This window comes from Osmerus mordax, chromosome 11 (genome assembly GCF_038355195.1).
Source record: "Osmerus mordax isolate fOsmMor3 chromosome 11, fOsmMor3.pri, whole genome shotgun sequence".
Lineage (NCBI taxonomy): Eukaryota > Metazoa > Chordata > Actinopteri > Osmeriformes > Osmeridae > Osmerus > Osmerus mordax.
The window spans coordinates 7,709,276-7,737,077 of NC_090060.1; the positions used below are offsets into that span (position 1 = coordinate 7,709,276).

At 46.8% G+C, this 27,802-nt stretch overlaps 2 protein-coding genes across 3 annotated transcripts in view; one reads left to right on the forward strand and one right to left on the reverse strand.

Moving 5' to 3' along the window:
* LOC136951983 (serine/Arginine-related protein 53-like) overlaps window positions 1–16,604 on the reverse strand; it is a gene marked incomplete in the record, with an annotated part of 26,788 nt that extends 10,184 nt beyond the window's left edge. Inside the window, 3 exon segments of the mRNA XM_067246654.1 lie at window positions 13,229–13,351; window positions 15,699–15,899; window positions 16,554–16,604. Of these exon segments, the coding sequence (XP_067102755.1) occupies window positions 13,229–13,351; window positions 15,699–15,874 (299 nt within the window).
* Window positions 16,605–19,464: 2,860 nt separating this feature from the next.
* shox2 (shox homeobox 2) lies at window positions 19,465–25,182 on the forward strand. 2 transcript variants are annotated; one of them, XM_067246860.1, is made up of 5 exons: window positions 19,465–19,708; window positions 21,315–21,523; window positions 23,751–23,808; window positions 24,254–24,342; window positions 24,889–25,182. In XM_067246860.1, the coding sequence occupies exons 1-5, from the start codon at window positions 19,465–19,467 to the stop codon at window positions 25,180–25,182; spliced, it is 894 nt and encodes a 297-aa protein (XP_067102961.1). The 2 variants fall into 2 exon arrangements, with proteins under 2 accessions (XP_067102961.1, XP_067102962.1); XM_067246861.1 differs by having other exon boundaries at window positions 24,925–25,182.
* The last annotated feature ends 2,620 nt before the right edge of the window (window positions 25,183–27,802 follow it).

Consider the following 27,802-nt stretch of genomic DNA (forward strand, 5'->3'; position numbering starts at 1 on the left):
GGAGGAAAGGAGATGAGGGGAGAGAGAGAGAGAGAGAGAGTCAGGAATCCTACACTGGTCAAATCATTATTCATAACCCCTCCCTCCCCTGACCTGGCCTCCTCTTTTTCTCACACCCTGTCGTTCCTTCAACCCCTTTTCCACAGGCTCGTCTGGACCTGGACCTAACCGGGACACCTTAACATGGTTAATGGCCCAGAGTAGAACTGGACATTATATAACTCTGCATCTTTCTCAGTCCCTATCCACACACACACACACTACGAAAAAACACGTCTTAAGCATAGAGATAGAGATGAAGAGGGAGAAATAGAATGAAGAAAAAGATAAACGAACTGTGTTGAAAGACAGAGAGAGAAACAGAGACTGTATTTGAGGAACTTCATTAAAGCCTCGCTCCCTGCCGAGAGAGACGTGGAGAGAGAGATGCAGAGAGAGACAAAGCAGTCGCTTGCACACACTGCCATTTAAAAGACGCTTTTTTTTTGTTTTTCATAATGATAGTTTTTTTTCTTCTTCTTCTCTGCAAAAAAAGCACCTTGAATGAGCAATGTGCATTTCCTGCTGCCAAAAGACTTGGAAAACAGCTGTTCATCCCGAAAGCTGCCTGCAGAGTGGAATGCAAATATGTTAACCACCCAGAATGTATTACTTTTGAGTGCTCTTCAAACACAGCGCCAGACACAAAGTTTAATTATGATATTCCTCTAATTATGAGAGCTGTTGAAATCATTTCCCAGGCTGTTTTCCTCTTCCAAGCAGCACACTTTCTGTTCTCATAGTTCACACACACACACACACATGCAAACACACGCACAAGAAGACACACACACACGCGTGCACACACACACAAACACTGATATGAGCACACGCAAATGAACATCCATAAAATGTATGTTGCACACACACAAACACGCAGAACAAAGAGTTGTAAAGTAGCTGATTGCACAATTAACACAGTGAAGAACATTGATCCCTGGAAGCCCTCCCTCCCTCTGCCCCTCCCTCTCCCCCTCCCTCTCCCCCTCCCTCTCCCCCTCCCTCTCCCCCTCCCCCTCCCTCCCTCTCCCTCTCCCCCTCTCCCTCTCTCCCCTCTCTCCCTCCCTCTCTCCCTCTCTCTCTCCCTCCCTCTCTCCCTCTCCCCCTCCCTCTCCCTCTCTCCCTCTCCCCCTCCCTCCCTCCCTCCCTCCCTCTCCCCCTCCCTCCCTCTCTCCCCCTCCCTTCCTTCCTTCCTTCCTTCCCTCCCTCCCTCCCTCCCTCCCTCCCTCCCTCCCTCCCTCCCTCCCTCCCTCCCTCCCCCTCCCTCCCTCCCTCCCTCTCTCTCCCTTTCTCCCACACACCCATAAAAAGACTCCCATAAAAAATCAAATGCTTAGATTTGTCATCATCTTCTTTTTACATCAGTGCGGGGGCTGCTCTGCTGGTGGTGTTATTGCAGGTCTAAGACGTAGGGAGGAGCCCCCCCCCCCAACACACACAAACGCACACACCAAACACACACAAACGCACACACGCATGCACAGGCAAACACACACACCCTCCACCCTCTACCCCCCCCCCCCCCCCCCCCCCCCCCCCCACGGCCCCACACACACAGATGGGCATTAGGGCCACACTCAGCTCAGAGTTCAAAGGCCCTTCAAAGCCTCCTCAGATCTGCATGATCCCACACGGACAAAGATGGAGAGAAGACTCTATCAGAACTCTATCAGAGAGAATAAGAAAAGAAAGAAAAAGTAGGACTGTGAATTAAGCCTTCATCCAGGGGGTGTGGCTAGGGGGGTGAGGCTGGAGGAGAGGTGAGGTGGGGGGGGGGAGGCTGCTCGAGGGGTGAGTCTGGATGAGGATGGAGAAGATAAGGATGAGGGTGAGGCCGCATGAGGGGTGAGGCCCGAGAAGGATGGAGGAGGGGTGAGGCCGGGGGTGAGGCCAGAGCAGGGCTGAGGAGGAGCTGACTGGCTCCTCTGGTCCAGATGCCCAGCGTCACTCAGCCACAACACTGCAATCCTAAACTGGGTCGTCTGGCGCCTCAGCTGACCCCTGACCCTTGTGTCAGCGCTGGCTGCCGTGACGACCATTAGCAGCTGGAGGGTGGGTGGGCGATGGGGGGGGCGAACCCTGACAAAGGTCAAGCAGAGGTCATGCTGAGACTAGGTGCTAACTCGCCAACTCTTCACATCCACTCAGAGAAGCCCGCACTCGTTTTCCTCATCCCTCACTTTTTTCTATTTTTTTCTTTTAATGTGAGTGGGGACAATTAGTCATGTTGAGTTTGGAGAGGCTCACTTTAGTTGTCAGGAGTTCATTTGTACTGGGACGGGTGGGGAGGGGGGGGGAACTGAGGGTTGAGAAGAGAGATGAAGGGAGAGGTGGATATCAAGGGTCAGAGAGAGTGAGAAAGAGAGGAAGAGAGAGAGAAATAGGGAGAGAGAGAAAGAAAGACAGCTAGAGAGACAGAGAAGGAAAGACAGAAAAAGAAAAAGACAGAACGAGAGAGAGAGAGAGCGAGAGAGAGAAAGAGAGAGAGAGAAAGAGAGAGAGAGAGAGAGAGAGAGAGAGAGAGAGAGAGAGAGAGAGAGAGAGAGAGAGAGAGAGAGAGAGAGAGAGAGAGAGAGAGAGAGAAAGAGAGAGAGAGAGAGAGAGGAGCGAGCCTGCTTTTCATTAGCAGGTGTGCTCTCAGGGACTGGGGGACTGTGGCTTTCCCTCTGCTGTATTTATGAAGTGGCTGCAGATTGAGGCCTGGCCTGTAACAGGCCTTTATTGTTGAAACGCTGCGCACTCTCCCCGCCTCGCCGTGATTTAGGAACCTCACAACTCCGGTATAAGAAAAATCATAAACGCTGAGAATAACCATGTGGGTGGACTGTAAAAGCACGGGAGAGGAACAGGAGGACAGAAAGCAGACACACATTCCACTCCTACTGAAGGGAAAAGTACACTTAATTAAACAAACACGCGTCTGAATCTGAAATATCCACTCATAAAACAACTCCCACTTTCAGGTCTCATTTCAGTTATTTATATATATGTATTGAGATATATTTACGTTTTTCATTTGAGGTTTGCGGAGAGCAAGACAAAGTCGTCATCTATCTTCTGATAAACACAGAAAACAGAAAACTCTCTGTCTCCCTCTCAAGGATATCTCTTCATTTCATTTTTTTCTTTTTCATAAACAGGAGGGCTCCTGTCAAGAACAAGGTTTGAGGGACAGAACAGCTCTCTCGCTCCCTCCATCCCTCCCTCCCCTTCTCTCTCTCTCTCTCTCTCTCTACTTTACGTCTGTCATTCTCCTTCACAGAGACTCTCAGCATCGGCACATCTGTCGCCGTGCCCCATCAAAGCGTCGCTGCTCCAAATGAGAAAACAGATGCCCACTGATATCGCTTCTGGTGGCTGATCGCTGTGGCTGACGGATGGGGCTCCGTCGCCGGGTAGAAATGCAGGGTCTCTAACGCTGTCTGCGCGGTAACAAGGAGACGGGGGTCACACAAGGTACACTTTCCAAAGAACCAGTTGGTTTTCACACACACACGTCATATAGCCTGACACACACACACACACACAGAGAAACAAAACTATGTTTTGAGGTAGGTATACACATACACTATCCTAAAGGCAGGCACAAAACCACACATCAACAAAACCATGGCCTACACACACACACGCACTCACGCAGACAGACAGACATCCACACACACACACACTCACACACAAACCTGCAATGCATCCCTACCCCCACTGACAGCTTAAAGGTCTTAAAAGGTGAGTGCTTGAGACCTTATTCATGATTGCATCACTATGCTAGCTGCCTGTACCACAAGCCAGGACAGGGGCATGCTACCTCCAGACAGAGGCAGGGCAGTGACACAAGCCAGGACAGGGACATGCTACCTCCAGACAGAGGCAGGATAGTGACACAAGCCAGGACAGGGGCATGCTACCTCCAGACAGAGGCAGGGCAGTGACACAAGCCAGGACAGGGGCATGCTACCTCCAGACAGAGGCAGGATAGTGACACAAGCCAGGACAGGGGCATGCTACCTCCCAGACAGAGGCAGGGCAGTGACACAAGCCAGGACAGGGGCATGCTACCTCCAGACAGAGGCAGGGCAGTGACACAAGCCAGGACAGGGGCATGCTACCTCCCAGACAGAGGCAGGGCAGTGACACAAGCCAGGACAGGGGCATGCTACCTCCAGACAGAGGCAGGGTAGTGACACAAGCCAGGACAGGGACATGCTATTTCCCAGACAGAGGCAGGGCAGTGACACAAGCCAGGACAGGGGCATGCTACCTCCCAGACAGAGGCAGGGCAGTGACACAAGCCAGGACAGGGGCATGCTACCTCCAGACAGAGGCAGGGTAGTGACACAAGCCAGGACAGGGGCATGCTACCTCCAGACAGAGGCAGGGCAGTGACACAAGCCAGGACAGGGGCATGCTACCTCCCAGACAGAGGCAGGGCAGTGACACAAGCCAGGACAGGGGCATGCTACCTCCAGACAGAGGCAGGGCAGTGACACAAGCCAGGACAGGGGCATGCTACCTCCCAGTCAGAGGCAGGGCAGTGACACAAGCCAGGACAGGGGCATGCTACCTCCCAGACAGAGGCAGGGCAGTGACACAAGCCAGGACAGGGGCATGCTACCTCCAGACAGAGGCAGGGCAGTGACACAAGCCAGGACAGGGGCATGCTACCTCCCAGTCAGAGGCAGGGCAGTGACACAAGCCAGGACAGGGGCATGCTACCTCCCAGACAGAGGCAGGGCAGTGACATCTACCACGGCCAAAGCCCTGCTGCTGGCCCTGCTGTGTGTGTCAGCAATCTCAACAGTGCAGCGGCCTCACAGTGCATCCTCCTCCAACTGCTGCTACAACAGACCCACTTCCTCTTCGTTATCTCAACAGGAAGTCCTGGAGCTAGCACCCAGATAGCGTAGCCTAGCGCCCGGCTAATGGGCTAACAATGGTGACATGATAGCATAGCGCTGACATGGGTAATAGTGGCTGACAGGGCTAATACGGCCAATGTGATAGCGTAGAACCCATGCTAACACTGAGATGACAATGCTAATAGGGCTAACACTTTTTAAGTATTAGCATAGCACCCAGGTTAAGGATCAGTGAACATGGCTAACACTGCTGCTAGGGACCCTGGTGTAGGCCTACGTCTGCCAGGCATGAATACAGCCTCACACAGCTGATTATTCAACCAATCATAGAAATGTTCCCCTAAATGCTCCACCAAATCACGGAGAAGCAAAGGTATTCAACCAATCACAGAGGGGCTTTCCAGACTGCTAAACCAATCACAGCTGCGGGACAGGTAATCCATCTCCCCACATCCTCTTCCTGTCCACAACCCCCCCAGTCCTGACCAGATGGGGGAGGGATGGGGGAGGGGGGAGATTGAACACTCACCCACACTGAGAAAGTGTTTCATTACTTTACTTTCATAGAGTGACTCGACTTCAGTCAAGACACACTTGATCCCAGATTTCAATCTGCTGCTCTCTCTCTCCTCTCTTCCTTTCACGCGAAGCCTCACCCTCCCTTCCCTACCTCTCTCGCTCTCTCTTTCTTCTCTCTCGTTCCCACACCTCTTGCTTTCTTATGTCTTTTTCACACACCTCCCTCTCTATCATTCGTTTTGTTGTAAAAAAAAAAATGAAGCTATCCCTCGCGTGAGCGGAGCCACATGTGTGCTGTGTGTCAGAGCAGAGCAGACAAGTGCAGACGGGGCTCCCATTAGCCTCTCACACACACACACACACACATACACACACACACACACTGTGACGGTTAGACTGGGCTTCCATTAGGCAGTTATTTGCTCTCCGCTCCGTCAGAGAGGGAGGAGAGACAGGGGTTCTGTAGCAGGGAGAAACATATGGCCCTGCTTAGGACACACACATCACACACCTATGGAGCAATCTCTCTCAGGCGCAGGTGCACACTCACCCACACAACCTTCTACAACACACGCAGACGTCGTCTCTGTCTGGGTCTTGACCTAAGGCTGATATCTATATAGATATCTGTCCTCTGACCTGGCCATTGAATCAGACAGACATTGCATAAGGCTGCTGAGACAAGGACAGGCAGGACAGGGGAGTGACAACTGTCAAAATATGCTAGTCTGCCGGTTGCCTCCTCCGCGCCGCGGCCCAGAGCTCACACCTCTCTTTTTCTTTCTTTCTCCCCATTTCTTTCTCTCTCTTTCTAGCTCTACCTTTCTCTCTGTCTTTCTCCCCCCCGTCTCCGTCCCCCCCCGTCCCCACAGGAGCCCAGGGCATCATTAGACCCAAGGGGTCCGCACAGCTCTGTGACAACACACAGGTCTGCCAATTAGAAATAATTAGCCAGTCATTTCTGTGGCGAGTCGTTTTAAGTGCATATAGAACGGCGATGATGCCTATTAGCCGGGCTGGGCCGCGCAGGCCCGCATTCAAACGGCTCTCGCGCGAAAAAATAATTACGCAGTGATCACAAAGCGTCCGCTCTCTCTCTGTACTTCACCTCGCCGCGTTTCAAAACCCCACTTCATTACCCAAGGTAATTAATCCGCCATTAATTGCAGGAAAAGCCCGGTTTACCTCCCTTCGTTTCTAATTATCATCTTATAAATAGTTATGGTCCTAATTAACGTGTTCATTAGGCAGGGTATTTCTCTCAAAGCCTTGCTGAGAGCCAAAGGTTGATCCGGGCCCTCTGAAGCCTGGGCAGACAGAAGGGGAGGCCATCCTGCCTGAATTTGCTTTTATTTTACTACATTCAACCCCCTAATTGGCATTTAAAACCTCATTTGGATGAACTTCAAGAAGCCTAAATAGGCAGAATGAGGGAGAGGAAGGATATATCCATTTGGTATTCACTCTCCGACACCGGGACAGGAGGAAGCTGCTCGCTCACTGTGTCTGTCTAGCTGTCTGTCGAGCTGTCTGTCGAGCTGTCTGTTCTGGTTCTGGACACAGTTTTACAGAGGGGTAGCCAGTGAACACATTCAACTGTTCTCTCTCAGGGTCAATCGCCACTGTTAAACTAGCTGTTCAGAGAAATACACACAGGCATGCCGAACACGCACACACACACGCACGTAGATTTATACAATAGATACACACACGTGCACTCGCACACACACCGCCCTGTGGCAAGGCCACAGCCTGAAGCTCAGATAACATCACAAAGGCAGATGAACATAAACAGAAGCCATGCTGTGCTTTACGTCCAAACCACTCACCTCTCCATACGTCACAGCACTGGGGTGGGCTGTGTGTGTGTGTGTGTGTGTGTGCGTGCGTGCGCGTGTCTGTCTAAAGTATATATTTCTGTGTGTCTTTATATATCTGTGCGTATGTGTGTGTTTATCTACATATCTTTCTGAGTGTGTGCGTGTGTGTGTGTGTGTTTAGCAGGACGGGCTCAGGATCTGCCGAGCAGCTAGCTTCCCCACCCAGGGGAAAGAGAGAGGACTGCTGGGGTAGGAGCCTGAGGGGTGGGGGGGTGGCTGGTGAGGAGGGGGTTCTCTGGCAGAAGAGAACAGTGCTCGCGGCGAGCCGGGGATGAAAGGCCTCGGCCGTGTCAGTCACTTACTCTGCTCTTTACTAAATAAAGGATTCTGACAACAAAGCAGGACTGACGCTCAGAAGCAGATAAACACAGAAGACACCAATACCCCGGACGGAGAGAGAGAGAGAGAGAGAGAGAGAGAGAGAGAGAGAGAGAGAGAGGTGGGGGGGAGAGGAGGAGAGAGAGTGAAGGGAGAGAGAGAGAGAGAGAGAGAGAGAGGGGGGGGGAGAAGAGAGAGTGAAGGGAGAGAGAGTGAGTGAGGGAGGAGAGAGGGAAGGAGGGGGACCGAGATGGAGATATGGAGATAGAGAGAGGAATAGAGGAGACAGGGGGAGACAGGACGAGCAGAGAGGAAAAGGGAGAGAGATGAAAGAGGGAGGGAAGCAAGAGAGGAGAAACCCCAGCTGACATCATCTCAGACGGTCAGACGGGAGACATGTTGGTTTTCAGGAGGTGGAGGAGAGCTTCTGGTCCCGGAGCAGGCCATCTTTCACTCGAAATCAACACTCTGCACATCTACTCTCACCACTCCTGGAGCCTCACTCAAGTGGCAAATGTACACACAAGTGTGCGTGTGTGTGTGTGTGTGTGTGTGTGTGTGTGTGTGTGTGAGAAGCTGAGTGCTATAAGCTATATGGTATCACATTTTTAAATGACAGCTTGAGGTCTTATGCTAACGGTACACTCACTCCTAAAACACACACTCACACACACACACACAGTTTCCAAATTAGTCCTGGGTCATCCTCAGAAGACTGGTGGAATAGACACATGCTGACTTTCCTTCTCACCCTCCTCATCTAATTTCCTGCTCTTCATCACCGACATCCAAACTTTATAGTCCTGTGTGTGTGTGTGTGTGTGTGTGTGTCTGTGTGTATAAGCTTCATCATCTCTGGATCTCTGGTTTTGTTGAGGAAACCAGACTTCAGTTGTCATGTACTCAACACACACACACTCAGAGCTGTTCTCCAAGGAAAGCTTCTGGCAGAACACACACACATACACTCACAACGTGTTGCTCCAGATGCTATGGAGGTCTGGGGAGCCCACATGTCCAGTTATCCGTCCCACCCTCAGCTTGGCGATGAGGGGGTCTGATTGCCACTCCCTCCCTCCCTCTCTCTCTCTTTCCCTCCCCCTCTCCGTCCTCTCTTATCCCCCTTCATCGTTCTGAACTTACCCCCCCTCTTACTCCCCCGTCCACCTACCCTTTCTCCGCCCCCCTCCCCCCCCTGACCTTGCTCGCGCTCCGTAGCAGGAAGAGGGCACGGGCAGGAAAAGCCATCAAGCAGATGTAGTGCTCTCTTCCTACGCCCCTCCTTCCTCCTCCTCCCCGCTTCCCCCCGTGTCTCCCCCATCCCCTCCCCATCTCCTCCAGCACCTCATCTCATACCTCGGAAAATTGCTGTGTGAAAGAAATACGCGGCTATCAGTCACTCATACACACAAGGAGAGGAGAGGAGTGTAGCACTTTAACAATACATGGAACCACAGGCCTCAGCACTAGCATTCCTACATCCTAGCCCTAGTCCCTCTGGCCTAGCCCTGACCATAGTTCTTGGCCCTAGCCCCTGGCCCTAGTCCCCAGCCCTAGCTCCTGGCGATAGTTCCCAGCCCTTGCCCCCTGGACGTAGTCCCTGGCCCTATCCAGAGTGATGCTTGCTTTATATATTTGCTCTCCTGGGGGAGGAGGGGGAGGAGGAGAAGGGGGTGCAGGGTTATTAGGGGGCCTCCCTCCCCCTCTCTCTACTAATGCACATGACAAGCTCATGATCTAACCAGCGTGCTGTTAGCCAGGGTAAATCCTGACGCTAGCACTTTGCACCCACCACAACATACCTCTGAAATATTAATGAGGGAAATGTAAGCATCTGTGTGCTCCTGTGTGTGTGTGTGTGTGTGTGTGTGTGTGTGTGTGTGTGTGTGTGTGTGTGTGTGTGTGTGTGTGTGTGTGTGTGTGTGTGTGTGTGTGTGTGTGTGTGTGTGTGTGTGTGTGTGTACCTGTCAGTGTGACGTCTGGTGTTTGAGGTCAAGTGGTGGATTAGCGACGCCCCTGAACTCCAACACCCCCCCACCCCCCTCCATCCATCCTCCCTGCCTCTCTTCGTGATACAGCAGTAGTCATTGGCTCTGACACCCTCCCAGTGATTGATTGACAGACGAAGCCACCCATCAGGCTGCTGTGTGACACCCAGCCCCAGATCCCTCACCCACCTGAGCTGTCCTTGTCACCTGGCGGCTCAGTTCAGTTCTGCTCTCCTCTGCTCGGCTCTGTTCTGCTGTGTTCTGCTCTGTTCTGCTGTGTTCTGCTGTTTTCTGCTCTGTTCTGGTCTGTTCTGCTATGTTCTATTCTGTTCTGCTATGTTCTATTCTGTTCTGACCTCACATCTCTTCTCCTCACCTCTCCTTTGCTTTCTAGCCTCCTGTCATCTCCTCTACCCCCCTCCTCTCTCTTTCACTCCTCTCCTCCTGCCCTCTTTTCTCTTCTCCTATTCTCATCTCCTCTTCGGTGCTCTGCCCTGCTTGCTCACATCAAAGAGCATAAACATTCATGTCTAATAGCCAATCATCCCTGCGTGTCTCCTGTCCGTGTCATGACTAGATTACTGCTCTCCTCAGGGGCAGGGACCACAGAAAACACCGGCTCCACATACTCCTGTTTCATCTAGCCATTTATTCTTTATTTATACATAAAAGATTGAAAAGAAGGTAATATTCTCTCTCTCTTTCTCTCTGCATCCCAGACTGTCCTAATCTTCCAACCTGCAATATTCCTATGGTGCTTTTATCATTCTCATTTCAACTGAATAATATCCCTCTCTCCACATGTTCCTACCTTCTCCCTCCCTCTCTCCCTCTCTCTCTCTCTCTCTCTCTCTCTCTCTCTCCCCACCTTTCTCTCTGATTTTGTCCCTCTTTGTCCCTCCGTCTTTCTCATTCCCTGCTTCCAACTTTCTATCTCTCTCTCATTCTACCTCACACCTCTACGTACCTCCCTTCCTCCATCCCTCTCTCTCATATTCTCGTGCCAAGCGTGCGTCCGGGGCTGCAGCGCCTCATATCCTGTCTCAGTATCAATCATGACTTCCTGTCCACTCAATCCACCTCTGATTCATCAGCCTCCGCCCCCCTCCCCTGCCTCACCCTCCGCCCCACCCCCCCTACAGACACGGACAACCTCTGTGTCACGTGATCCTGGAAAGGGTTTCACATACAGAACCTTTGGAAGATTCTTGTTCTTCCGAACAAGTTCATGTGGTTCTAGAGAGAGAACGTTTGGGTCTGTTAGTGAGAGAGCAGATTGGAGCCCCAGTCAGGAATGCTGTTGCATCATCACACCAGCCATAACACCGAGTTAACACAGTCTGGAAGCCACACTCCTCCACCCCGACCACACATACACTGACGACACACACAAACACACCCATACTCACACACATGATCCCAACACACCTCCCCACAGACACACCGAACACCCAACCACATTCACACACACCCCTCTCCCTAACCACACACCCACCCACCCCTCCCCCCAACCACACAAACACACCGCCCCCTGTACCGACACCCACCTGCTAGATGCATTAAGCCGATTACATCTGCTAATCACAGGGCTACATGGGTAAATACAGATATCATCTACTGTAATTCCTAATCTGCTAATCCCACCACAGTCTTTCATCTGGCTCGGCCCCTGGTAACAACATGATATTGCTGTTCTAATCCCTGGTACAGGAGAGGGTGGAGGGTGACTGACTGGGGGGGATACTGTAGAGGAAGTTACCTCCAGCACCCATGTTTTAACTGGACTGTCAGCCTTCTTACTCTCCATCCCTCCATCTATGGTCCAGCCATTCATCTATCCACCTTTTGATTTTTCCCTCCACGCATCTGTCCATCTCTCCCGCCATCTATCCACCACTTCCCTTCATCCTAACTAATTAAGATGTGAACACACTCCTTTGTGATTCAAATTATGACACACACCATATCCAGCCCCCCCCCCCCCCGCACACACACCATATCCACATCTCCCCCCTATATACACACACACACACTCTACATCAGGGGTGGGGAACATTTTTTCTGCCAAGGGCCATTTGGATATTTATAAAATCATTCGGGGGCCGTACAGAATTATCAACTTAAAAATGTGCCTGCTATATTTGGTCAAACATTTAATTAACTCACCCCTAATGTGATGGCTGGAACTGCTTTTCTTTGGTGAGGTTTGTGATGTTAGCTGGCACGGATGCAGCCTGCTTTGACTAGGGGTGCATCGAACATTTCTTGGGGGGTATCATGATTACGGAAAGGGATCGTATAATTTTTTTATATTACTACCATTTTTGAGACTGCTTATCGATCTGAGTGTTAATCAAGGGCGGAGCCATACGTTGTAAACATTCGGGGCTTAGCCCAAACCAACAACGTATTCTGGGTTTGATTTGCTAGGAAGGAATTCCACACTTAATGCGAGCGTGCAGAGCGCGCGAGCAAAGTTTTTTGGTACATTGGTACACAACACTGCGCGCCTCCACTGTCCTCTTCCACATATTAACATAGTGCTGCTGCCAACGAATAATGCACCTAATAATATGGTTCCTGCAGTGCCATGGCGGGCCGGACCAAATGATTTCCGGACGTTCCCCACCCCTGCTCTATATACACAGTCCCCCCATACACACACCATGCACCCCCCCCCCCCCCCCCCCCCCAACACATACACCTCAGTCGTCCACCCCCCCCAGCAGCAGTAAACAGGGGGCCTCGCCTGCATTCATGGCGACAGGCTGTGATGCGTAGAGGGGATTTAGAAGCTGCTTGGTTTAGCGCTTCATTACCTCAGATTAGCTGTGGTAATAAGACACACACATACACACACAGGACCGCTCATTTATGCTGCGGAGAGGGTGTGTGTCTGTAAGAACAGTGTGATGATAATAACCATAATTCAATAAACCATGAATGGATAATGCTGTTTTAATTGCATTAATTAATTGGAGACGAGTCCCCTTGTCTTGTGTTTCTAAAGGGGGGAGGACCAGGACAACCATGTGTGTGTGTGTGTGTGTGTGTGTGTGTGTGTGTGTGTGTGTTCATTAACACAAACAGACTGAGGAATAAGATGTCCTAACAAGCCTGTGCTCTGATGCTGTCTGCCTAAGCTGTGGGCTGGCTGGAGCAGGGGTTACACAGCTGTCACCACACACACACATTCACACAAGCTTTTAATGACAGCTGACATGTGCTAATGGCCTCATTAAAGCTTACACACACATAAAGACACATTCACAGAAAGTATTTGTTTGTTGTCAGAAACACACACCCCCACTCTCCCACATCTCAGTCCAGACAGACTATTCCCCACCCTGTCACCCCCAGCACCCCTCCCATCCAGCCTCCATCTGCGAAGGCCACTCCAATCCGGGGTCATTTACCTTGATCAATTACTGGAAGTTTTATTTTCTAAGTTTCAAGATATCGAGGTGCGTTTGATTCGTCTCACCGTTGTCATTTACAGGACGGGGCCATTGATTGCATTTCACGTCAAATTAAAAGTAAACACCTACTGTTTGTGAACGGAAACATGTAATCCAGGTATCCCTCCACCCCCACCACACACACACACACACACACTCCCGAGTCCTACCTCCGGTGGCGGCTGTGTGACCTGTGTGAGCGATGGCTCCGCCCCTTTTCTTTGGCCGCACTTCGGCTCCGCCTCCTACGGGAAGACTCAGGGGACGAGCTGCTGCTGGAGCGCCGCCTGCGCCTGAAAACACACAAACACACGTGTACATACACACATTAACCAAGGCACAATCTTCTTTATAGCCAGTCCATTCGACTCTCAGCCTTACGTCTTGAAGCTGTCAAGTCAACCTAGGGCCAGAATCTTATTTCTCTTCATCTCGCCCCACCTCTCCCCTCCTCCCCCTCTTTCCTGAAGCTGCTGGCATGGTGCTCTCTCATTCTTTGTGTTCTCTGGGCTTCTCAGCGTTACTGGGATCCTAAAACACAAACAGCTCCCATGCCTCATGCATTAGTAACTGCCTAACTCCTTCTGCTCTAATCGGAGGTGCTGTTCAGTCCTGGATCAGATACTTCCTGGTTCTGTCTGACTGCGTTGTACACCGGACAGACCGGCTCAGCGTCTGATTGGTTCCCCAGCACACCTCTGTTCTGGCCGCGGACACGCCCTGTGGAGACAGTGGGCCTGTCTGCGGTCTGCAGCCCTGCACAGCTGCACCCAGGACCATGTAGTCCTCCCCCCTAGAGAGGGGAAGGGGGTTTGGGGGCGGGGAGGGTAGGGGGTAAATATCTCTTGGCCAGCTTCCCGTTACCAGCGGCTACCGGGGATCGTCCACAGCAACGAGTAGAAACAAGAAAAAAGCCTGTCTGCCTCACGAACAGTTTGAGTCAAATTCATTATTTAAAATCTGTTTGTTTTTGGTTTAACCCCCACCCGCCCACCACCACAATCCTGAGCTGTGTTAAGTAGTTCAAACACAGAGTCCTCCCACAGGGAGACTGGCAGAAGAGAAGAAGAAGAGAGAGAACTAACCAAATAACACAGAGGGTGAACTATCAAACCGTGTTTGTAGCACTTAGAGCTGCATCTGTATGGTGTGGTGTGCGTGTTGTGTGCGTGTGTGTGTGTGTGTGTGCGCCAACTCATGAAACGACCCTGACGCCAGGCACTTCACACAGTTCACACACACAACACCAGACAGGTTATTTGAACTGGAGGGGTGAGTGTGTGTGTGTCTGTGAGTTCTCTCTTGCACACGCACAAATACACACACATGTTCTCACACACCCAGAGTAAGGCATGCACACACATACTTAGACACACACAGACTAACACATACACACATTCTCTCACACACACAAAGTGTTTCAAGATGATATAGCAAACCAGACTGACTGTAACAAAGCGTTGGCATATAAGAGAGAGACAGTCAGTGTTCTCTGACATGGAAGCCTTCCACAAGAACACAGATCTGACACACACATTAACCATCCTTATGTGTCCATGTCACTCACCAAGAGAGAGAGGGAGAAAGAGGAAGGGAGCGAGAGAGAGCGAAGGTGGGGGAAATAGACAGAACATTCTGACAAACACACGTACAGTATAAATAGATGTATATGAACACATATGATATGCACACCTCTCTCTATTACACACACAGACACACACATTAATTGATTGAGAGATAGGGCTAATTGATAAAAGGCTGCAGCCTAATGGTTTAAAGAGCTCCTCCCTGGCCCGCCCCACACAGTAGTGATTTCCCATCAGCCGTAATGGACCCGGATCAGGACTCATAAATAATTAGCATCAGCTGGCCCTGTCTCAACAAGCATGCACTGCACTGTCTGGAAGGTGAGGAGGGAGGGAGGGAAGAAGGGAGGGAGGGAGGAGGAGAGGGAAGGAGGAGGGACAGAGGAATGGAAGGAGGTGTAGTGGAAAGATGGGGAAGAGGTGTGGAGAGAAGAGGGAGGAATGGATAGAGGGCTGGATAGAGGGAGGGATGGAGGGAGGTGAGGAAGAATAAGGGAGGCAGGGGTGGAGATCTATAGGGAGGCGGATGTCCAGACCAATATCTCCTAGTCATGAGTCTTTGTTTCCCCCCTCCCTCACAGACACTGACCCTGGATGCACCCAGGTCCTCTACGGACACCTCCCCACCCCCTCCAGACACTAGATTCCCCTACCCACACACAGACTAACACACACTCACATTAAAACACAAGCCCACCCTCCAGACACTCCAAGAGGACAGAGCTAGGAAATACGCCTTGCTCAGATCATAAGCAGATGTGAGTGTTTTGGCAGTGAGGGACAAAGTTTCACATGTCTTAATTGGGTGTGGGGGGTCTCTCACAGACACACCGCACATGAAATGTCTTTTCCACAGCCTTACCCCCAGTGTCAGTGATAATGTTGTGTCATATGCCTACCTCCCATTTCTGTCTGTCCCTGTCCCAGGAGAATTGTTTCGAACTACTACTTTGTCTCCTGAGCAGTGGTTTCAAAGTACCTCCTGTCTTTGTCTTCGGAGAGTTTGTTCCGATCTACCTCCTGTCCCTATCTAAGGCGGTTTGTTTCGGCCTACCTCCTATCCCTGGAGCGAGAGCGGCTCTTCCTGCTGGACCTCCTGCTGTGGCTGGCCACCCTGTTCCCTGAGGAGCTGGAAGAAGAGGAGGAGGAAGAGGAGGAGCGCCGACGCTGCTGTTTCTTTTTCCTGCGGCTCCTGCTGTTCTCCTCGCTGTCCGATGAGTGCCGGCCCATGATGCTTCACTCTACGTCTGGCCGTCTGCAAGGCCAGGGAGAGAACAGAGGAATATGTAAAATACCCAATTAAGCTCTCATTTCTTTACAAACCTTTAGAGTGCACAGAGCTAATTGGCTGTGGTGATTTCAGGCACGGTCAGAAGCTAGCATACAAAACAGAGCTAAAACTACAGATACTGACAGAGCTAAAGCTAGTACCAAAGATATAAAGTAGCTTTATATGACGTTACTGTTTGTGTGAATGAATTTATTTGTAACCAGTTATACCAGTAGTTACAATGTTTTGTTTAAATAGCGGAAGTTAGGAATTAGCGTACATGGGATAATTTTTTAAGAAGTGGAACAAGTTATGTTTGTAAGGGCTTTTTATCTAGCTAGCTAATCCACAAGTATCAAGCTGTGTACAGACTATAGCTTTAACAATCGCTTATCACTGTTAATGTACCAACTTTACTTTTGTATTTGTATTCAAATTGATGAACCAGTCAGCAAGATAAGAGCATAGTGGTACCATGCTAGCTACATAGTTTCCCGTTATCCTTGTTGTTTAGCATATTCCTTGCTAGCTAGCCAGCTAACATAACTAGCTAACATAGCTAGTTTTAACATGTAAATGCTTGCGCATAATAACGTTTATGAAGACATTACATATAAAGAAGGCTCGAATATCTCCTACCTAGTAGCGCTCCTTCCTACAACAACACACCAGCATGTACTGGTCGGTAAGACGAAACTAATCTATCTAGAGAGCGTCGATTGAATGCAGGGAAAAGAGTCTACAACAGAGCAATCGTTCCCGTGAAGAATATCTCAATCAGAGATCTCTCTGTAGGCCTATGTTGAAATGTTCTTGTGCTTCATATTTATACAAATAGCTAAATGAAAAGAAATTGAGAATTAGACGGTAAATGGTAACATGCGGAAGAGACAGAGATGCTTTTTAAAGGTATATTTTGACATTGAGTAGATATATTTTATATCCGTATTATTTTGTAAAAGCTTCGTTTGAATCTAACATCAGATGTAGATATTGATAAACCACGATAAAGGCCATTAACTATTTCAGCATCAACTTCATGCAAGGCTACATGCCAAGAACGACCTAGTCTTTGTCCTATTTGTGTGATTAGACAAGTAGTCACTGTAAATTCCATGCATCATGTTATTGACCTTCAATCTGAAACTAATTAGCCTTCCTTATTGTTCACACCAGTGCAGACCTAGTACACTAACCCTCGATATAGACTACGAGAAGGCAACATAGATGACGAGAGGCAACATTTGTGTGGCAACTTGTTTTATTGCAATTTACAGAAGTCATTTAAGTCGCCCGCATCAAACACGAAATGTAGGCTATTGTAGGCCCACTTTGCTATAGTATTGCTGCTATGCAATAGTAGGTTATATTGTTTGGAATGCCCATGCTTGTAGTCTTACTATGTGGTATACAAGCATGGATTATTAGAGAACGTGTACATGCTGCCTATAAGCTCACCCACACAGACTCACACGCCATCTCAAACTTGTCCAAAGGGTTTCTGCATGATACATATTACTTGTTATATCATCCTTATCTTCTTATTTAGTCTGTACGCCTCGTACAAATAATTAATAGATTAATACTGAGTCAAATGTTCTTATGTAATAATCAACAAGGATGAATCTGTGGGAATATTCTGCCGTTTAACATAATGTCTGTAGCCAACATCCCGAGTGAACATCATGCGGGATTCTATGTGTGTGTGTTGTTGGCACACTTCGACTTTCCCTTCATTTGGATAAACAATTTTACCTCTGCAACAATTAAACCACGGGAGATACACAACGAGTTTCTTCTGTTTTCAGAAGCAGAGGGAGAGAAAAAAATGTAATTAATGCCTAAGGTTCAAGAGCTAAGACACCATAAATATTTAATCAGGGGATTGTTCAAGCCTCAGTGTGGAAATGGTGCTTTATATAGCTTTATATAGATTATCAATAAACACGCTTAATTTTGCATCAAATTCATGTCAACGGTTTTGCATTCTCTCAGTATCCCGTTTCTTATACGATGGTTTTCCAGCTCACCTAATTGCTTTGTCCCCGCGGCATTACCTTCACCGCACGTGAACTATTGTTTATTTATTTTGTAAATATGCACAAAAAAAATTTCAACAGGCAGTCAACTTAAGAGACGATAATTAGCGAACCCAATGGCAAGGCATTGCGCGAGGCGTTTTAATTAAACGTTTAGTTGGTGTTTAACAGACTAATGGCCTGAAAAAGGTCTATCGAGATTTCATATTAACCAATATAGTTTCATTAAGGGCCTCTATTTAAAACACATGATTATGGATTTGAAAAGGAAAATATTGCCTCTGAAATGATAGTTCTCTGCTGTCTCTTTCAAGTTACTTCAAGAAATATAGTGCTACTCTAACAATAGAAATTGAACTTGAATAAAAGAATTTGGGAGCTTATTATTCCAGAATCAAAGGTTTTTAGGCCTGTTTTTGTTATTTGTTATTTTATTACGAATATTATGAATATGATTTTATAGTAATTACTAGTTAAAGTATTATCGTTAATATCTTAGTTATTCGTAAGCATTAGAAATAAGCTAAGGCCTATCTGTTATTATACCAGACTATATAGCCTACTCCGTAAAACACAACACACATAGTTAAGCAATAGTTGATGGCATTTTTTGTTTTGTTTTTACATAATGAATACGATAAAGAAGGCTAAGCTTCTCACACTATTAAAACTGGCATCCACCTGTCACTAATTTAGGCCTATCTCTTTTTTTATTCACAATTAAAGCTCGTGCAGTGTACATTATTTTAGCGCGTGTATAGGCCCGCACGCTCTCTCTATGTGTCACCGCACGCTTTGCTTTAACTCCTGCGAAGCTCCTATTCTCTACAGCTTCCCAGTTGGTCTGCTCTTTACCTTTCCTCGTGTCATTGTCGCTGTCTCTTTTTTTCTCCCAGATCACAGAGATTTCGAGGAAGCTCCTCATCCATGTGCTCCCCTCCACACGAGCTTGTCATTTTCAGTTTTGGCCACACCCCCTGCAGAGAGCTCCTGCCCATCTCCCTCGTGTTTAAAAAACTAACTCAGGACAATAGCAACGAATCCACGCTTAATTAAATTAATTAGTCCGTCTTGTCAATCTTGGGTTAATGGCCAATAGCAACCTCGTAACTATGATGTGAAATGCGAGGGGCTGCTAATGTCTTTTTTTTTCTCCCTCCACTGTCACTACGTGGAAACGGGAAGGGGGCTCATCCTCGCATCCTGAGGGGAGGTAATTTGCACGGATCAAGGGGCAGGCGTTGCAAAGTATAAATACTGTGACTTCAATAGAGGAGCGGCAGCGGGTCGGTACTTCGCACCGAGAGGAATTGGCCAAGATCTCCACCGTTTTTTAGTTGCGCGCGAGACCTAGAGTTGGCAAGAACCATCACCTCGCATTTAGGTCGACAAAAGAAACACTATTGATGTCTTAAGCTGTAGAGAAACTGAGAGCACAAGAGAGAGTGAGTGAGGGAGAGAGGGAGAACGAGAGAGAGCGAACAACACGGGGAAAATATTTTGGGGCAATGATGGAAGAGCTCACCGCTTTTGTGTCCAAGTCTTTTGATCAAAAAGTGAAGGAAAAGAAAGAGGCGATCACGTACCGGGAGGTGCTGGAGACCGGATCAGCGCGAGGCAGGGACGGTCTCATTGAACCGAATCGCGAGGAAGTGAACGCTATAGTACGAGGAGGTGCGCGATCTCCGAGCAGGGAACCGGACATGCTAGGGCCAGAGAGGATCCGTGATACGGGAAGCCCAAAACTCATTGACGGTAAGACACTGCAAAGTAGAATTTATAATATTATTGAGCCAGTCCTTTTCCGGCCTTTGTAGTAGCTATGTAATGTTTAGCAGTGTTTTAAAGTTTAATACCTTGCGAATACCCTGTACATAAAACATGAATGATTTAGGAGATTGTCGGAATTATACACCTTAAGAATGTAAGGACGTAATTTAAATGTCTCATCCATAAGTTTGGAGTTAATTAGATTATTTGTTTGCATTTGGAAAGTTTTCTACTGGCATGGCTGGGCCCTTTGGGGTAAATAAAACCAAACGTGTTGTAGGTTAGTTCAAGCTAGTGTATAGGCTATGTAGCATAGGCCTATATCATGTCATAATATAGATTTTAAATAATACATTTCGCGTTGTACCTCCAGGCAAATGGTTTGATAAAATAAACGCAGAAACTATGTCTGACACTAAATGTTTAAATTAAAACCTGTTGAAGGAACAAAATATGAAGAAATGTCATCGTTGAAGCCTCTTCGGACAATGCAAATTAAAAGGTTGTTTCAGTTACATATCATGTTAGACCGTAGGCTAACAATGGATTATAAACAAAATATAGGCCTATTAGACTGCAAGACCACATATTACTTAATAATAATTTCACATAAATGTGAGGCAACGTTGCTTAATTTGATCAATTGTAATCGTGGTGTTTTTAAGAATTGTAGCCTATTTTAAGAAGACAATAACGCTAATATCAACATAATAATAAGATGTATTGGGCCTTTAATATTAAATGTAGGCTACATAAATCCAGTAATTGGCCATGCTAATGATATAAGAATTTTTAGACATAGGCTGTTAAAAGAATTCTGTTGAATTACAAATTGATTACAAATATATCTACATCATTATCTGATTATACCCACATGTTTTTAGAATGTAATGCCCCAGAAATTACCCGAATTCACCCTGTAAGGCTGCCCATAACCTACATTGTATTAATTTAGCAGACGCTTTATCCAAAGCAACGTACAAATAGGCTATAGCCCATGTAATATACAGTTATTTAATCAATTCAAGCCACGTTGATTTTAAGACTATAGGCCAAATATCAGTTGAAAAGCCAACTTGTTAAAATCGGTTTACTATCACGTGTGGGCTAAACAAATAATAACCGATTTCCATATTGGCCTCTTATGTCCATCAAATTCACTGGCATCAGGAAAAAATAAGCTATTGGACTGGAATGATGAGCACATCTGACGGGACGTCCAAAAGTGTCCATGCATATTTATAAGTTGTTAATAATTTAACAGCTTTATGTAGGAGTACAAAACATCCGTTGATAATATTCTTGTGATGCTGGGCGGAACCACATGTTGGTTTTAGCAAGGTCACTCTCGTTTGCGCTGCCTGCATGCTCTTCTGTAGGTGAGGCCTTGTACAGCATCTCCCTCTCTCCCATTCTCTCCCTTTCTCTCCCTTTCTCTCCCTTTCTCTCTCTCTCTCTCTCTCTCTCTCTCTCTCTCTCGTTCTCTCTCTTTCTCTTACTCTGTCTCTATTTCTCTCTCTCTATTTACCCCACAATTGACGTATAATGTTAGGACAGATAAATAGTTTTCTCCTCTTCCTTCACCCTACAGGCAACACAGACATGAAAGACAGAAAAGAGGACGCCAAGACGATGGAGGACGAGGCTCAGACCAAGATCAAGCAAAGAAGAAGTCGGACTAACTTTACACTAGAACAGCTGAACGAGCTGGAGCGGCTGTTCGATGAGACCCATTACCCGGACGCCTTCATGCGCGAGGAGCTGAGCCAGCGGCTGGGGTTGTCCGAGGCACGAGTACAAGTAAGATGCTCTCGCTGATTTTCTTCTATTGTGTTGATCAAGCTGTTTCAGAGTTATAAGCCTATCTGTCGTGGGGCTAAAAGGAAACCAAGATTTTTAAACAAGAACAACATACATTACTGGATCAAACAGCACACATTCGGATGGAAGTCTGTCGTGTTTGAAGGATGCTCTGGCTTTTTATGACATACGTTTACCCCGTGACCCGTTGATGTTACTATGAATTATTGATGAAAAGCAATAGATCGAATAGTCATAAACAGGAGTCTTACAATGATGTGAAAGTGTGTGTGTAGGCCTATGTGTGTGTCTGTGGCCTAATGAACATACAAAAGTCGAACATCGCCTTTCATATTTTGCAATCCCTAGTAGCCTACAAAGTATTAGATTATAATACAACAGCCCTCCAATTTGCAATACTAAATAATGTCTTGGAATTTAAGTGTAATTAGTGGGACATAATTAACATCATTTACATGGATCGTGGTTGTGGTATAAACGTTTATGTCTATCATCTGTATCAGGGATCGTTCCCTTAAACTCCCCTAAACAGATTGCCCTACAATGTTTGTCCTCACTTCATTGGTGCGCATTACCCCAACCAGCTACATCTGTACTCCTGTGTGTGTGTGTTTTTTTTCCATCGTGAGGGACCATCTGCACAGAAACCTAATAAGCCGTTTTAGAAAGGGGGGCACAATCTCCGTGTAACGGGAGAGGAGAGACCAAGCCGAGCAATGACTATGAACATAGACATTAGTTCTGATCTGATTTATCAAACCCCATAATATCTTATTTCGCTTGCTTTTATCCCCTTCTGTCAGCTAGTGGAGACGGCTGAGCGATTGTCTCCTCGCTGAATATGTCGGTCTTCTCTGAAAAATCATAAAACGGGTCCAACCCCCCCCCCCCCCCTCACACACACACACAAAAAAAAAGTTAAAGCAAGCGCTTTTTGCAGGGTCTCCCGGCGCGAATTGGAATTTTACCAAGGCGTATTGTGTCACCAGCAAGGCGAGAGCAAGGAGCACAGCTCGAGGATTTGCATAAATTATGTATTATTTTTTACCCAAATCAAGATCCGCTGCTCTCTCTCCCTCCCTCTCTTTCTGTCTCGCTCTCTATTTTCAGGCCATGATTTGAACGACCATACATGTTTCTTTAATGGCCACAGTTGCGTGTAGAGACACAAAAGCCCAATTATTTTGTCGTTACAATGCAGGGCCTTTCTAGTCTGTATTGGACGGGTATTTGTTGTCGTTTCATTCATCATCCACGATACCTTTCATTATCGAACGAATAGCGACTGTGTGTTTGTGTGTCTGTGTGTGTGTGTGTACGCGCGCGCGTGTCTGTCTGACACACCGGTGTCAAAGGTATAGATTCTACAAGGTTAAAATTTACAGCGAGATCAATATGCTATTTATTTCAATCCTGCTCTCTGTAAGTGATGTAGAGAGAAATTGATAAACTGTATTATAGGCTAATCTATCCACCGCTTTGTATGGGATTCAAAGTAGATTACCATAGTAATGAGACGTTTTATCTCCGTTCCAAGATGCCCCTCTGAAAACGACGTTTGTAAGGAACAGAATTAAAAGAGAAAGAAGCTATCTTTTGAAATGCTTTGTTCTAGACGTGTTATGGCAGTAATTAAATAAAAACTGTAAGGCAGCTAAACGTTGCAGCGACATAGATTTTCCTGAAGATTAAAGTAATTAATTTTTAGCTACATTAATGAGAGAGAGGGAAATAGAGAGGAAGAGAGAGAGAGCACTTCTCAGATCGCGTTGCTCTGATGTCCTAAACCGTCATCGCTAGCTGCTATTCGATATCTGAGGGTCCATTTGGTTCTTCAGGGACGCTAATCTATAGAAAGATGAAACCAACGCTGACAAGGTTATTTATTATAGTCCAATTCAGGCTGCAAATCTCCAACAAGGGTGTTTCTGCGGCTCTAACATAGTCATGGCGTTTCTCGTTTCGTTTTGTGGTACAAAGTGTTTTTTTCTTCTTTCTTTTCTTCTCATTGGTTTTCGTTCAGCTGTCTCTTTGCCCCCTTGTTGTAAATATAATAATTAAAATCCAGGGTTAAGCGGCATTAAAATTTCAGTGCTCCTTAGGGATGTTGTTTTTTTCTGCGGTTGTTGTCACTTTGAGACGAATTACACATGCCCTCACAAGCAGCTGCCAATCACAGGCCACTAATTAATTTCTCTTCCCTCAGGTTTGGTTTCAGAACCGGAGGGCCAAGTGCAGAAAGCAGGAGAACCAGCTACATAAAGGTAAGTTATAATATACACACCCCAATCACTGATATATCCACGTTAAGATGTAACCTAATTTTGAGGTTACGAATTATGGTTTACTATTCCTTTATAAAGGGTTAACAATAAGCTTGGACTGACAACGTGACAATAACAGGAAGTAAACAAAAAAAGTAACAAATACATAACGCTGTATTTAGGCCTATAACAATATGTTATAAACTAATAGGCCTGATGCTGTTATGCGCCAAATTGAGTGCTGGTAAAAAAGGGTCAAAAATATTTTCGAAAGGCGAAATATTAAAAAAATGTGTCTGAAAACAATCCTCTGTTTAGTTAGCTTTACAATAATTTTAGTTATTGGAAAGGATGCCAGATTATGTTGTTTTTGTCAAGTTTATTCCTCTTGATTGGGCTTATGTCTGGGTGGAATATTCCCTCAACAAATTCTGTCTCTTTCCAGGAGTTCTGATTGGAGCGGCGAGTCAGTTTGAAGCTTGTCGTGTAGCGCCATATGTCAACGTGGGGGCCCTACGGATGCCATTCCAACAGGCAAGTTACTTTGAAGCCTGTAGTCTTTGACTAAAACCATCCCCGGACTGCTGTCTTGGCACAGGTTCGGTCCAAGAGCTATGGGGAGACTGCAGTCCCAATGTAGGGGGTAACAAAACTCTAATTACCCAGGCTGGAAATAATGTAGTGCCATCCATGCATGGTGTGATGTTGTAGAGGCCCAACTGGAAAATCCCCTTACGGCTGATGAGGATATTTAGAGTAGTCTAATCAAGAGATGTAAAGTGTCATTAGACGAATTACAGTTGATCAATGTTTGTGCTTAGTGATAGGCGATATGTAGGCTAGCTATATGATGGGGGATTTGTCCGCGGATGCTGCCAAATTGGTTTCCGCTCCCTGTCAGTCCATGTTTTCATATGAGCATATATCTGCCCATATTGACATTAACAATCCTGATAAAAAAACATCTGATACTTTTGCTCATTATAATTAGTGCATAGGATTCACATAGTCTAGCATGAAGCAGGCCTTTCTATAAGTTAATGTATTTCTCCCCTCTTCTCCCCGTGCGTGCGTCCGCAGGATAGTCATTGCAACGTGCCGCCCTTCTCCTTTCAGGTCCAGGCGCAACTGCAGTTGGACAGCGCGGTGGCCCACGCGCACCATCACCTGCATTCTCACCTGGCGGCGCACGCGCCTTACATGATGTTCCCGGCTCCGCCATTTGGGCTGCCCTTGGCTACGCTTGCGGCTGAATCTGCCTCCGCCGCGTCGGTTGTGGCCGCAGCTGCTGCCGCCAAAAACACCAACAAAAACTCCAGCATCGCTGATCTGAGACTCAAGGCCAAAAAGCACGCGGCCGCCCTGGGACTGTGACACGCGCGGATGGCGCGTGCGTCTGAAAATCCCCATCTGTGACTGATAGTCAACGACAAGACATCAAAACAAACAGCGCTTACAAAGCGGGGGGGGGGGGGGGGGGAGGAGGGGGGGGGGGGGGCAAAGACAATATTTATGTTTCTCTTTTTCTAATGAAGGACCACATGTATAACTATAGAAAATATAGGATATTTATGAGATAAACAAAGATAACAGACTGTGAATCCATAGTGACTATGGACGCCAAAGGGGTTGGGGTATAGGATGGACGTTTCAGCCACCCCGACCCCCTAGACTACGGGGGTAAGATGGACGGCAGCGGAGGAACGAGGATGCAGCTGGGACGTTCGAAGCTTTGTGAAACAAGGCGAACTATTCTGCGTTGTTCTGTTTTGATTTGTAATTATTATGATGAACATTTCGTTTTGAAAACTATAGAGGCTGGCCTCGTTCTATCTCAAACATTTCTCTCTCTCTCTCTCTCTCTCTCTCTGTGTAAAAGGAAACAGCGGATGTTCGTTGTTGAACAAATAGAAAGACAAAAAAATTATGTTTTTTTTTACATATGTCCAAAGGATAACGCCTCGGCAGTTTTTCTGCATGTATTTCTCTCTCCACACAAAGATGATGTAATTTGAGCCGGTTCCATTTCCCTCAATCAGGCTTCTCTACCCAGTGACAGACATCGAGAAACTAACTCACACTTCACTTGCTGGGCAACTCGGCTTCACGCCGAGTGTGTATGTGCGGTGGAAACGAGGTGTTATTAAAGCAAAAGACAGAGGTTACACCCCATATTTGACAACTGGAAATTCAATTGTCAGGATACAATTTCCAAGTGTTTTTTAAACGGAAAATAGCATAATAGGCCTACAACTTTTATTAGATCAGCAGATTCATATTTGATTATTATCTGCAAGACGGTACGGGCACATGTAAAATATGTTAATACACAAAAAAACATGCATTATTTTTTATGGTTTTGTGGCTTATGAATGCGTTGTGGGGGGCTATTTTCCAGTTTATTTTACTGAGTGTGTTCCGATCATGTGCATTCTGTATGTAATGTTGATGTTTTTATGAAAAGTGAAAGTGAACGTACCAGAGGCACGGGTTTATAAAAAGAATATCATAGAAATTTAATTTTTTTCCATCCACTTATGTGAAACGTGAATTCACCATGAACAAACAGTTTTCAATTCACAATAAATCCACGAAAATTTCTTTGTATGAAATACTCGAAAGTGTGAATATTTTAACAACAAAAACACAATTTGGCACTGCAACCAAATAACGATAATAATAATAATTATGTATTTGCAATAATTAGTTATTAATGGACTATAGTAGCTGTGGGTTTTTGATAGCTGTGACAGAGCCGTTTAGTCGGGATCATGCGGACTATCACTCCAACCTCATCATGACCATGTAGGCTATTATTCAACATTAGGCCTATAGGAAGCCATCGAGCGTTTTGTTAAAATGATTGAAGGGGGGTGTAGATTACTTGAAAGGGAGGGGGTATAAAAGTTTAGGAGCTGAATTGTTTTTGTCAAGATGCAGATAAACGGAGAACCTGAAATAATAATCTAATTTCACACGTGTAGTTAACCAAAATGCCTGAATCGTAATTGAAAATTTGTCTCAGGTGTAGAAACTAAAAAGTAGACTATTTGTCAGGTCAAATACAAACCATGGGCATAGATGGTGTGTTTGATTAACTGTCAAATGTCCGTGACTTGTGGGGATTGAACAAAGCAATAATCTATTGTTTGAGCAAAACGACATCACTATGATCCTTTAGGACTGCGTTTGGGCTTCCACTTGAAGGCAAGGCTGTCTATAAGCGTGTGCAAGGGAGGAAACTGCTGTCTAAAGCGTCTGTGGATGAAGAAGTGTTTACGCATGCACAGTTCTTGGACACCACTTGACTTCCAGAGCAAAATTACCCGATTCATTTCCTGACATCTTAACCGCCCTTTATTGAACATTTAATAAACACCTGACACGCGAGCCTATTTTTGAGGATCCCGGCTTGCGGATCACGTTACAGTCCGATATTTCCATACAAAACACAATGTCTTAAGCTATTAATTAATACCGGTCCCCTTAGATGCACTGGAGTCTGCAGTGCCTGTGTGTCTTACATTTGGGCTGGACTCAGACGCCAAATCTATTGAATTATTGATCCCAGCGCCGCCAGTAATGGAATGGAGACGGAACTGTGAAGCAGCGCACTGGCTGGCTGCTGGCTGCTGGTGCTGTTGCATGCGCTGGAACGACAACAGGGGGAAACACTAATGGAAATGCGCGCACTTGACCCTCGCCACTCAGCCAGCTTGCTCTGGAAATGAATATTCCGTTCTTGAGCGCAAGGCGTTCTGGATACCGCAGTCGGCTAGGTCCATTTATATAAACTGTTTTATAGAATTGCTCACGACCTTTCGTGTAATTGGAAGAAGGAGGGCACAGTGATACAATGTATTTACTGGACAGAACCAGCATTCGTTTGTTATTGATGACCAACCGGGTTTAAGACTTCAGTCCGACCACAAAATGCCCATTAGCCGGATCGTTTGATGGCGTGTCTGCCTTAGTCCATCCCTTCATTCATGGT

Excerpts from the sequence above, each read along its gene's own strand:
- shox2 (XM_067246860.1), top strand. The coding sequence starts at position 19,465 with ATGGAAGAGCTCACCGCTTTTGTGTCCAAGTCTTTTGATCAAAAAGTG. Across the intron at positions 19,709-21,314 it reads AAGCCCAAAACTCATTGACG|GCAACACAGACATGAAAGAC; the intron begins GTAAGACACTGC and ends TTCACCCTACAG. Across the intron at positions 21,524-23,750 it reads TGTCCGAGGCACGAGTACAA|GTTTGGTTTCAGAACCGGAG; the intron begins GTAAGATGCTCT and ends CTCTTCCCTCAG.